The sequence below is a fragment of the Octodon degus genome, unplaced genomic scaffold (assembly GCF_000260255.1).
Source record: "Octodon degus isolate 3935 unplaced genomic scaffold, OctDeg1.0 scaffold00007, whole genome shotgun sequence".
NCBI classification, from domain to species: Eukaryota; Metazoa; Chordata; class Mammalia; order Rodentia; family Octodontidae; genus Octodon; species Octodon degus.
In genome coordinates, this window is record NW_004524583.1 from 14432605 (window position 1) to 14445142 (window position 12538).

Here is a 12538-nt window from a genome sequence, read left to right on the forward strand (position 1 = left end):
CTTAAAGAACTGAGCTAAGGGGCAGGCCTCCGGGTTTTTATATTTTAATAGAGGTGTTTGACCCTTTCATACTTTTTATGGTACTTGCCAGGTTGAATTGTTCACGCCATCTTTTATACTGATAGTAATGATTTCTATCTATTTCTTACTGACTTTTTTTTTATATCAGTCCAGTAGTTCAAATTTCATTTTGAAGCCGGGGAGACAGCTCAGTCGATAGAGTAAGTGCTTGCCTGGCAAGCATAAGGTCCTGAGTTCAATCCCCGGTACCGCCAAAAAAAAATAATAATAATTTCAGTTTGAAGTCCTAGTTGTTTTTTTTCTTTTTTAACATTAAAAAGTTGCAGGTTAGCCAAGGAAACAGTTCTAGTCCAAAAGGATTTTTAAATGACACTCAATTACAGAGCATTATGGAATTTGACCCTTCTGTTCCAGCTTTATCAAGGGCTTTTGGATATTTATATTCATTGTAATGAATTTTGGTATTTATATTCATTGTAATTTACCTTTCAAATTGTAAAATAAACCCTTGTAGGAACAAAAAAAGTTTAAATCAGTATTCCTTTACTGTCTTTATGGTTGAAATAGTATGTATGGTATCTTTTTCTTCTTCTTCTTTTTTTTTTTGGTCTTTTTGAGACAGTCTGTCACTATCTTTCTATGTAGTTCAGGCTAGCTTTGAGCTCAGTTTGTACCCTAGGCAGGTCTCTTCTGCCTCAGCCTCCCCAGTGTTGGGATTACAAGCTTGGGCCAACACACCAGGTTTTGGGGCTAGCACGGTGTACCCAGGGTTCCCAGGCCAGCAAGCCATACAGTACCACAGATCAAACCTAGGTCCTTGCGCTTGCCAGGCAGGCACTTAGACTGCCGAGCTATCTCCCAGTCCATGGTATCCCTTCTTGAATAAACTTTTTCAAATTTTTTATTATAGAATTTTGAACATACAAAGGAGTAGAGTAATAAATATTGTGCCCACATATACCCATCGTCTGCTTCAACTAACACCAACCTGTAACCAATCCTACTCTATTCCCACCCTCTTCCTTTTCTGAAATTTTTCTTCTCTAATACTATTTTGAAGAAAAACCCAGACATCATATAAGATCAAAATTTCAACATGTTTTTACCTTCACCTTTTAAGACCTGGAATTTTCTTATTTTTCTCTTTTTTAAAAAAATTTTATTTATTTATGTGTGTGTGTGTGTGTGGCCAGCTCAGCCCACCAGGGGGCGGGGCTGGCTGGCATGTGGTGCTGGGGGGATTGAACCGCAGTCCCTGTGCTTTGCTAAGCTTGGTCTAAGTAGGTGCTTTAGACCACTGAGCCATCTCACAAGCCCCAAGACCTGGAATTTTCAAGGAGTTAAAAATAGTATGAAAATTGGAAAGAAAAGTAACCATATAAGAAGCCTGTAATGCCACAGTTATGGAGGAGTCAGAGAAGTGTTGTAGAGAAACGTCATTTGTTTAATGAATGAATAAGTGAACCAGTAAGAGATAGAGAGAAATTTAGAGCAATGATAGTTGGAGTGACAAGGATGGTTGCATAAGCTCAGCGCTAAAAAGGCTCTTTACCCTTGCGTGACTGAGTGAGTGTGGGCATGCAGGAGAATGTGGTAACCGGCTTTTAAGACCAAGTGACCAGCAGGTTGATGATGACATTTACTCAGATGGCAGACATGGAAAGATTATGTATAGCAAGGAACAATGAAAATAATGAACAAACACTGGTCTCAAGGTGGTTTTGTGTCATTATTTCTTATCCCAAGCAGAGATTCTATTCTTTTCTTAATTGTTTGTTTGTTTTGAGACATGGTCTCATTGTGGAGTTGAGGCTGGACTTGAACTTACTTGAACTCAGGATGATCCTCCAGCCTCGGCCTCCTGAGTGCTGGGATCCCAGGTGTGCGCCACCTTGCCCAGCCAGATTCCATTCTCAGCTCTTTGCCTCAAGCCTGTTTCTTTCCCTTCTAGTGATTGCCAAGTGACATGGGTCTCAGGCCAGGCTCGTAATGAGACGATAGCAAGGCGGCTGTGGGACGTCAGCTGTGACCTGCTGGGCCTCCCAGTGGATTGACAGGTGGCGGCAGTTGGACCCAAAAGAAGACTGCAGCCACTGATACAGTACTCCCTGCCAAATGATCCTCCTCCAAGATGGCCAAAGAGAACACCAGGAGCAGAACCTTCCAGCCTGGCTGGATGGTGTCCAGCTACGTCTCGGCATGCAGCCGGACCTCACATTTGTCTAGACCCACTTTCTTCCTCTACTGCTGGAGCATTCTGTGCCTCTCACTGGATAAGATGACCTCATATAACCTACGCAGCTTATTTTCAATCTGAAATTTCCTCCTGTGCAGGAGGATAGCGAGCCCTTCCCAGACCATGATGAAACCCAGGAAGTTGCTATTTGTAATCCCATGGAAAAGTTACAGGAATCCTAGGAAGTTGATTCCAGTCTACCACTTCCAGAGCAACCCATGGTGTGAAGAAAGACACTGAAGCATATTTGTGGGTATGGGGAGCCACAGGTCCTAAGTCCGGCCATAATGATGGCTCTCCAGACAAAGGCCTCGACCCAGGGCCGAACCCGAGCTTTATTGTGAAGATGTCCATCCCGCCAGGCTCACATGTTTATTTGGGAGCTATGGGGTGGGGGTGAGGGGATGTCAGGGGAAACACTGCCCTGTCGTCTTTGCTTCAAGGACTACACACTTGCGCCTCAGCTGGGCCGATTGGCATTGCTTAGAGCCAAGCGAGGGGAGCAGGGGAGCGCCTAGCCAGCTCTGCACAGAGCAGTCCATAGAAGTAGGGTCAGGTTCGGCCAAAATGGAGACAGTTACTCTTCTTTCAAAGACAGTCATCCAGATGGCCCTCCACATCGGAGGATCTGTGCTCTGGCAGGGTTGATGTATGGGAATGTGGACTGGCTTTTATCCTCTTTTTCACACTGTAGTTCCTTCCAACCAAAAATAATCCTTCAAGAGGGGGCCATGTTGCCACCTTGGCTGAACCTCACAAGTCACCGTGGTTTTTTATTCTTTTCTCCTGGTACCAGGGATTGAACTCAGGACCTTGTACTTGCCAGGCAGGCACTTATTCTACTGAGCTATCTCCCTGGCCGCCTCAGTGGCTTGTCTTAAGAGCAGAGCTTCATAGCACCAGCAGAATTCTTCCAGGAAACTTCACTGAATCTGTATTGTGGCCTGGCCTTAACTGACAACCTAGAGCCACTGATGTTAGGATATTTTCCCACGTCTACACCACAGAGCAGCTGCCTTCCCTAAGATGCTGGGGGACTTGGGGGAGGACAGATGTAAAAACCACATTAAACGATCATGTTCCTGTCCTTGCTCAGGCCAATAATGAGGTAATAAAAGGAGTACTATGACAAGGTAGACCATATGGCTGCAGTTACTTTGAGGCCTCCTTTTCATACCCAGGGTATTTTATCATTACAGTGCTGGGGACTGAACCTAGGGCCTCATGGATGCTAAGTGAACTCTACCACTGAGCTTTATCCTTGGTCTTGGGGAGGCTGAGGCAGGAGGATCACTGAGTTCAAGGCCAGCCTAGGCCACAAAGTGAGTTCAAGGCCAGAGAAACTGAACTGCATAGGGAAACCCTGTCTCAAAAAGACAAAGAGAAAATTTTCAGGTAAGTTCCCCAGGCAGGCCTTCAGATTTGCAGTTTAGCTGCCTCAGCCTCTCAGGTAGCTGTGAGTACAGGTATGCCTCTCTGCATCTATCTATCAGGGAAGTCAGAAGAGGACTGGGCATGGTGGTACACACTTGTAGTCCCAGCACTCAGGCTGAGGCAGGAGGATCACGAGTTTGAGGCTAGCCTGGACCACACAGTCTCTTTCTCAAAAAAAGATGAAACTTTCAGCTTTTAGTCATTGTCATTGTATATATTTGTGTTCCTTGTGTATTCATGTGGCTGGGATTATTTTCACAAAATTTACAATAGCCACTCCGAGTCATGCTCACTAGCGAAACAGACAGTGTAAACCACACAGTGGGTTACAAGGTAGGCTTCCAGAGGCCCTGATGCAGGGAACAGTGCCAAAGTGCAAACGGGCTTTCTGCACACTGGAGATGCAAAAGATCTAGTCCGAAGTGGAAGGCTTGGAGCGCAGTGTAGTGTACCGCGGGAGTGTCAGGAAGCTGAAGGGGCTGTGCCAGGAGACGGACGTCTAAGGCAAAGATGGTGAGAAACAAGTGAGCCTGCCTTTCCCCTCGTCCACACGGGTGCAAGCATATGGGTCTCGGCAACTCCCGCCCAGGGTGGGTCTTCCATCTCCAGTAAATCCTTTCAGTCACACATAGTGTTATGCTCAGGCAGTCAGCTGGGCATTTTGTACTCAAAGGGAAACAACTCACAGCCACAAAGGAATGGTATGAAACCGACCCTGGTGCAGGTGAACAATAGCAAACAATAGTGATCCAGTGTCATCCTCCCATTTTTGATACAGGACAGCTGCCAAGTGAAACTTCTGTAGATTACAGTTACCACTAAGCACCACCAGAGTAGCAGGAAAGAAACTGAAAAATCATGGAAAATAATGATAAGGGACTAGTTAAGGATTAAAAAGTAATACATAGCCATGGAAGAACTGGGGCTGAGCAGGCTTTGAACCTATGAAGTGGTTATAACCTATGAAGTGGTTGCAAAAAGCCAAAGTACAAAAATCTCCAACTTATCTAGAGAAATTATCTGAAGGACTAATAGTGCTAATTGCAATTGTTTAATAAATTTTCAGGGTATTTTTTTTCTTTATTTTTTGAGCCAGGGTATCAGTATGCAGTTCAGGCCAGCCTTAAATTCATTTTGTAACCCAGTGGTCTTCCTGCCAAAGCCTCCTGAGTGCTGGGACTATGAGCATGCACCACCACACCTGGTCCTTATATTATCTTGACAGGATTAAAATGTCAAATTAGTAGCTGGTAACGTAGCTCAAGGCAGTGTTTCTGGGTAGTCTCTAAAAGAGGATCACCAAATAAAAACGGGATCTTGTGTTTCTTACATCTCCTGGAAGCTTCCAGGTTCTCATCTTGAACAAAGAATTGAGTGAAATAAGCAAAAAGAAAAAAAAAAAAGGCCAGCAAGGTAGCTCAGCAGACTAAGCACTTGCTTAGGCAAGCACAGGGACTGGGGTTTGATCCTTGGTACCACGTACACCGCCGGCCCCACCCCCAGGTACACTGAGCCTGCCACCAAGTCCAGGAGTGGTGGCACATGCCTGTAATCCCAGTGCTGGGGAGGTGGAAAACAGGAGGATCACTATGAGTCCAAACTGTGTAGTGAGACCCTGTATCAAATACATAAAAAAAAAAAGAAAAAAAAATGCTAGCAAAGTTTACTTGAAAAAGTAAAAGTGAAGAATGAGGGAAAAACTGGCTCCCAGAAGGTATAGGGCAGGATATGATGAGGAAGTCATGTGGGCAAGCACTTTGTGGCTTCTGTCTCCTTTTATGCCTTCCAAATTTCAAGGAAACCTGCAAGAACTTTACGTACAGGTCCTGAGAGGCAGTGCTGGGCTTCCACACCTCAGGCTGAGGATCTTATTGAAAACCTAGGTGATCCCATTGAAAACGTGCTGGAGTTCCAGAAGTCCATGTGCAGGGCTTTGGGAAATGTTCTGTCCTTGTGTTTGGGGATCTTGTAATGAACAGGTCAGGCCCACTTCCCCAGCCTTATGATCAAATCTCTATACTTTATTTGGTGAACTCTCACATAATGCTGCCTAAGGAAGTCTGAGGTATTGGTAATGTTCCCATCCCTTTGTACTTTGGCTTTCTCTAAGGGAGTTGGAGATTTTTGTACTTTGACTCTAAGAGAGTTGGTGATTTTCTTGGGCTGACAATTATACTTCTGTAGGAAAAGTAGTTATAGGACCAGTTTTCTCTCATATTTGTAAATAATCTTCATTGGACCTGTCTTGGCCATTAAACTGTATTTTAGACATAAGTCATGGTTTGGGAAAATTGGGAGGTATTTATAATAGTGCAGTTGAATAACAGTATTTGACCCAAATTGTTGAGCTGTCAATGACAGTGTTTTGGTTTTTTTTTGAGGGGGGAGGTTGGGGACTGGGTTTCACTATGACATTCAGGCTGGTCTTGAGCTTACTTTGAAGCCCAGGCTAGTTTTGAACTTGCCATGATCCTCCTGCCCCAGCCTCCCAAATGCTGGGATTATAGGCATGCACCCTGGGGCAAGAGTGTCTTTTTGTTGTTGTTGTTTTTTAACATGCTTTACAGTAGAGGGCCACCATGCCCATTCTCAATCGCATCTCAGGGCGCCCTGGGGGCGGGGCTGCCATGGCATGCGATGACCTCAGACTTTGTCATCTCTCTATGCTCAGTGATATTAAGAGGCCAATGAAATTGCTATTTGTTGAATCAGTATTGGGTCAGGGAACTCAGTCTGAAGAGATAAGAGCCAAAGAGATAAAAACCAAAGCATTTTCCCTGTGCATTCATGTATACATTTTTTTTTTTTTTTCTTTTTGAGATACTGGAGATCAAAGATGGGTCTTGTGCATTCTAGGCCAGTGCTCTATCACTGAAATACAAACCCAGCCCCAAGTACTTTTTAATATGTATGCTTTTTAACACTTGTGGGCAGTTTAAATATTAGGCTCCCAAGCAAACATTTGAGAATAGGAATTTACACTCAAGGAATAGAGGACTTTTATCACTGTTAACGCTGCCTTTTGCAGATCATACTTGATAAATTACCCAAGGCCATAGAATAAATCCGTTTTATTCACCAATATATACACAAAACAAAAACAAATCTATGCTCAAAGCCCTGCGGAATACCGTTTCTTAAACACCTGTTGTAAGCGAATGCACAAGGCAATCCGGTGCACTAGATGGCAGGCCGCTGGAAGCTGAGTGCATATTTTGAGGTCACACAGCCTAGGTTCCACTTCCCAAACCGTGTGACTCCGGCCCCTCGCCCTCCCCAGTAGCAGTACTCTACAGCAGCCTGACGGAGCTCGGTGCGTCCATATTTCCAGTGCTGAAAGCGAACGATTAGGATATCAGCTGAAGAAGTCAAGGCCAAAGCAAAATCCAAAACCGCAACGATGACGTTTAGACACACGTGATAGTACGTCAAGTGCCGGTCAGGCCGAACACCTGACCAACCTCGCCTTGGGGGCCTGACTACAACTCCCGGCATGCACTGCACGGTCCGGCCCTCCCGGCCTGTGGGTCCCGGAGGTAGCGGCCGAGCTGCCCGTCTGGCGGGGCCCCTCCGACCGTCCACAGCGGCGCCTTCCCTACTGTGGGCAGGACATATCCGCCTTCGCTACGCTGCCTCGTGCCCCGGCGCAGCGCCACCCCCGCCTCGGCGCCGCCCGGGCAGCATGGCCCACCAGCTTCCTGTCAGGCTTCCGCGCCCGGCGCTTATCGGGGACCGACTGCTGGGTGGGCGTTCCGCTCCGAGGACCCCGGCGCGACCCCGGAAGCGCCTCGTTCCGGGCGGCGGAGGCGCGGAGGTGTCCGTGATGGCTTCGGGGTTGGGCAGCTGACCGCTGGGCGAGGAAGGGGCCCAGCGTCCAGGGTCTGGCGGCTGCGCCATGGCCACCTCCTCCGCCTCCTCCGAACATTTCGAGAAGCTGCACGAGATCTTCCGCGGCCTGCATGAAGACCTACGAGGAGTGCCCGAGCGGCTGCTGGGCACCGCCGGGGCTGGTAGGCGGGGGCGGGACCGGCGGCGGGGAGCTCGGCCCTGCGCGCTGGGGAGCGAGAGTATGCGTCCCTGCTGCCCGCTGCTCTTCCTCAGACGCGCGCCCGAGGAATGGCGGGATCCCAGGGCCAGGGTCGCCTTGCTGCCACTTAGGGTGAACTAGGGACAGGCGGAGGGTGCAGGTCGTCTCCGTCGGATCCTCCTAGTAGACTTCCCACCTCGCTTCTCTTCTATTCCTTTGGCTGGAAGAGTATAAGGGCTTTAAAATCTGCTGGGGTTTCTTTTATAGGTTTGTATTTTGTTGCTTTCTTAATGTCAAGAGAGAGTCACCGTTTTCACTGACGGAGAAGGGGTTTGTAGTACAGAAAGGACCAAGAACTAGAAAGAATGGTGGCTTTTTTTTTTTTTTTTTTTTTTTTTTTTTCAGACAGGGTTTCGTCCAGTCTGGTCTTGAACTCACTATGTAGCGCAGGCTGGCCTCGAACTCTCATCGATCTTTGTGCTTCGAGTGCTGGGGTTACCGTGTCCTACTAGCCTGGCAAGAATCATAGTTTTAGGGGCTGTGCTGTAAGGGGCTGAATGGGAGTTTGCTAGGCCGAGAGGAAATGCAAAGAGGCAAGGAAAGAATTGAAAATCGCCAGCTATGGAATTACAGCGTGTATATGGGAAAATAAAACAGCAGATTGTGGAAGGACCTAAATGTCACATTAGGACGGTTTTTTTTTTTTTTTTTTTTTTTTTTTTGCGGAACCGGGGATTGAACTCAGGCCCTTGTGCTTGCCAGGGAAGCGCTTATCCCACTGAGCCATCTCCCCGGCCCCACATTAAGACGTTTGCACATGGCAGGGTGGATCCTTAAAGGAAATCCAACAGCTAATTAATACACACTTCAGGTCTAGGAGGGCTTTGATGGGTGAAGGATACAAGAGTGGCTGTGGAGGCTTATGCTAGGACCCTGGTGGCAGTCATCTAAGTAACACAGGAATGTAGAACATGAGTCCGTTCTTTTTATTTATTGAGATAGGATCTCATTGTGTAGTTCAGGTTGGCCTTGAATTAACTGTGTAGCCCAACCTGGCCTTGAACTCAGAAGCGCTCCTCCTGCATCAGCCTCCTGAGTGCTTGGGATTACAGGCGTATGCCAACCCCCACACTTCCCCGGCATGAGTTTTAGAGTGATTCTGAAGCAGAAATGAACCAATCAAAATGAGGCATGAGGAAGGAAGGATTTCTGTGTTTTCTCACTTGGTCAGCTGAGTGAACAACGAATTTCAGTAAGGAATACAAACCCAGCAGGGGCAATTTAGTGAGACCTTGTCTTAAAAAATAAAAAGGGCTGGAGATGTGTGTAGTTCAGTTTTTGCCATGAAAAGACACAGAGAAGTAGTCTTGCTTGGGTTTTGTACTAGAGCATCACAACTATCTGTAGAACAGATTATAAGTCCATTCTAGCCTCCCAAGATAGTTTCTCCTCCACTAAAAATAACATATATGTGGAGCATGTTGATATGAGTTGAGAGGCACTATAGTAATACTGGGGTAAAAGAATTCTAGAGTCAGACTGTTTGGGTTAAGTCCACTTGGTAGGTGTGTGCCTTGGTAAATTTTTGTAAAATAAGAAATATGACTATTTAATAGAGATAAACTATATAATTTCTTAACCAAATCCAGATATAGTGAAATAAATATGTGAACCTACAGCATTTTAATCATTTCCAAGTTACTTTAACCAAACTAATTTCCCCTCCAAAATGGAGAAAAAAATCAGAGCATCTAACTTCATAGTGTTCCTGTGAGAAATAAATGAGTGAATATATAGAAACCCCTTAAAGTGCTCCTCCAACCAGGTGTGGTGGCACACACCTGTAACCCCAGGATTTGGGAGGCTGAGGCAGGAGGAGCACAGTGAGTTTGAGGCCTGCCTGAATTAGAGAGTGAGACCTTGTCTCAGACGAACAAATAAAAACCTTAGAATACTGCTTGACATTAGTAAGAGCTACTAGCCATGTTATTAGTACTTGAGAAATTTGATCTTTTATATAATTGAAAAATAAGGATACCAGCACTGTAAACAACTAATCTTACCTTATTTTACTTACTTTTTTAACACACTAAACAATTTACATGTTTCTGATATTTATATTGTCTTCCTTTCACCAGAACAGTAGTTTCAAAGTGTGGGCTGTAAGCCAGTAGTGCTCTCATCACCCAGGAACTTGTAAGAAATGCATCTTCTCAGGCCCCACCTCAGACCTACAGAAGCAGAAACTTCTGACAAGCAGCTTGATTTTTGGTTGTTATTGTCTTGAGATACTGGGGACTGAACCAGGGCACTTGCACTGAGCCAATGTCCTCAGCCCTTTTATTTTTTATTGTGAGACAGAACCTCATGCCAAGTTACTCAGAGTTGCCCATCAAACTTGCTGTCCTCCTGCCTCAGCCTCCTAGAGTACAGAGATTGCCATTTCAGTACTCATAAATTGTATGTATTTACAAAAGTAGCAAAAAACAAGTGATACTTAGTTCCCAAAAGTGCAGTCTGTGTTCAGTTTCTGCTTTTGCAGGATACAAACAAAGGGTGCAGTTTTAGGAAGCTTTGTGGCAGTAATGATCCATTACCATCTGCTATAGTAATTGCTGAATATTGCATTAAGCACATATGTCATAATTTCCAATAATTGGTTTGTACTATTTGAAGAGGTTTCTCCAGGTACTGAAGAGTTCTTAATTGCTTAATCGAATGCATGTTGAGTGCCCAGTCATGATTTCTAGTTTTTATTTTATAATACTGGAAGGTATTTTTCAGTGTCAAAACGTGGTATATGATAAAATTATTGAAAGTGTTCCATTTTAATTCACTCACTTAGATTTTTAGTATTTTACATAAGATCCCGTTATTTTGTAAGCCAAAAAAAGCTCACTACTGTGGAATACTGTGCGCAGCCAGCTGATAACTAGTAATTGTTCAAAGTCTGCAGAATTTTAATTATTCCAACTCTGTACTCATTTAATTTTGTTTTTGTTCCTGGGTCTTCCTACCTAAGGATTTGCTTTTGGAAACAGTGGTAGGGGGCCAAGGATAAAGCTTGCTGGTAGAATGCTTGGAAGACCCTGGGTTCCATCCCTGGCATCACTTAAAAACCAAAAATAATCAGAGTTCCTAGTTATTAAAGCCTTGTTATGCCTGGCACTTGTTATGTGTTAGATAAAACAACCTCTCACACACCCCTGTGAGGTCAGTGCCGTTATATTCCCTGTTGACAGATGAGGAAATGGATTTAGAGGGATCTGATGGTTTTAACTCCTGTGCTGAGGTCAAGTTGTTAAGTCTGCTAGTAGGGACTGTTGGTAGCCAGAATGCCCATAGTGAGGCACCGGAAGCAGATGAACCACAAGCCCTTAGTCTTCTGGTCTAACTGAAGTCTGCAGTGCTCAGGGACCCATAGTAGCCATTCTTGCCCTGGTAATTCAACCCCCCACAAGGAATTGGGCCCCAGCCCTCAGGGGCATATTGAGGTAGGCTTTCTCTAGCTCATGTTTCCAAGCTGACTGTTCGCATCTTATTTCGTGCCCAGGAGATCGTGCCTCCACCATCCACCCACTTTACCAAAGGAGATGGTCTCAGTGAGTCCCTCCAGCATGAGAGGTTTGAGCAGGCATGGGGGTTAGGCATGCTGGTTCTGAAGTGGTTCATTCTTGTTTCTGGTACCTGTTCCATCCCAGGCAGTACTGCTGTTTATAGTTGGTTGTAGCATTAATTCTAACTAAAAACAAACAAAACAGTTGCTAAAGAATCTGTGCTGGGAGACTGAAACTGCTCTCAGTTGTGTATTATACACAGAAGCGCTGAGAGTCAGAGGCTTGCATCCTAGGCCTGTTGCAATACGCTTATGGGTCTTGGGGGAGCTGTTGAGCTGCTCTAGGCTCTCGTTTCTGGCAGACCTACTGCACCTTTGCCCTAAATGCTGTTTGTATCCTTGAAAGCTCTGAAAAATTCTCCATGGCTGTTCTAGGTGACCTCTGTGGTTCCTCCCTTTCTAGTGTTCCTTGGTTTCCCAGGGTAGAGGCAGCTGTTGATCCCTTTCAGGTGGGTAGAGGTATTTGGTTTTGGTTTTTCTTTGTTTGGTTTGGTTTTTTGCAAGGTCTCCCTTTGTTGGTCAGGCTGGCCTCGAACTCACATTCACAGCAGTACTGCCTCAGCCTCCCAAGTGCTGGGGTTGCAGGAATGTGCCACCCTGGGCTATTTGCCTTCCTGATTTCTCATCAGAAAGAATGGTTTTCAAAGGCTGTCTTTTGTTTTAAATCTGTGCACTCCATAAAGGATCTCATGAATGGGAACATCTTCAAATTATTTCCTAACATAGTATATTTCTTTTAAAAAATATATAAGCTGTAGAATATGAATAGAGGAATATGTGTATGAGAGCAGACAGAAAATAGAATATTCCAACTCCAAAAAGACTGAATAGAATAATTACATAGGGAAGCCAGTGAAAGATAGAGCTACTGTTCTTGAATCATTCTAGAATTTGTCCATTGAGAATGCAGATTCTTCAGATTATTAACAAAGGAAAAGTCAAGGAGGAAACAGAACAGTTGTAGAAAAATGTGAGCTAGGAAGGAAGGAAATGTATGCATTTGTACAGCACCGCTTCAGCTGCCATGCTTGGATCAGGAGTGGGTGTGCCTGGTTTTGGCGATGCGCCTTGTCACAGCAATGGGGACATTGAGGACTTCTGTGACAGCCTGCTATAAAATCACAGTACAGCTCATAGAACCGGTAACATTTATGAGAGGTAAAAGTCTAGAGGCTGTGGACAGAGTTAAAAAGGGAAAAAAAGT

The 12538-nt window shown here is 45.2% G+C and overlaps 2 protein-coding genes across 2 annotated transcripts in view; both read left to right on the top strand.

Annotated features, from left to right (window-relative positions):
* Rdh11 (retinol dehydrogenase 11 (all-trans/9-cis/11-cis)) overlaps positions 1-3400 on the top strand; it is a 14332-nt gene extending 10932 nt beyond the window's left edge. Inside the window, exon 7 of the mRNA XM_004624770.2 lies at positions 1973-3400. Within this exon, the coding sequence (XP_004624827.1) occupies positions 1973-2075 (103 nt within the window). The 3' untranslated portion in view covers positions 2076-3400. The remainder of the gene's footprint in view (positions 1-1972) is intronic.
* Positions 3401-7447: 4047 nt separating this feature from the next.
* Positions 7448-12538, top strand: part of Vti1b (vesicle transport through interaction with t-SNAREs 1B) — a 29232-nt gene continuing 24141 nt past the window's right edge. The window contains exon 1 of the mRNA XM_004624771.2: positions 7448-7701. Coding sequence (XP_004624828.1) covers positions 7587-7701 — 115 coding nt within the window. The 5' untranslated portion in view covers positions 7448-7586. The remainder of the gene's footprint in view (positions 7702-12538) is intronic.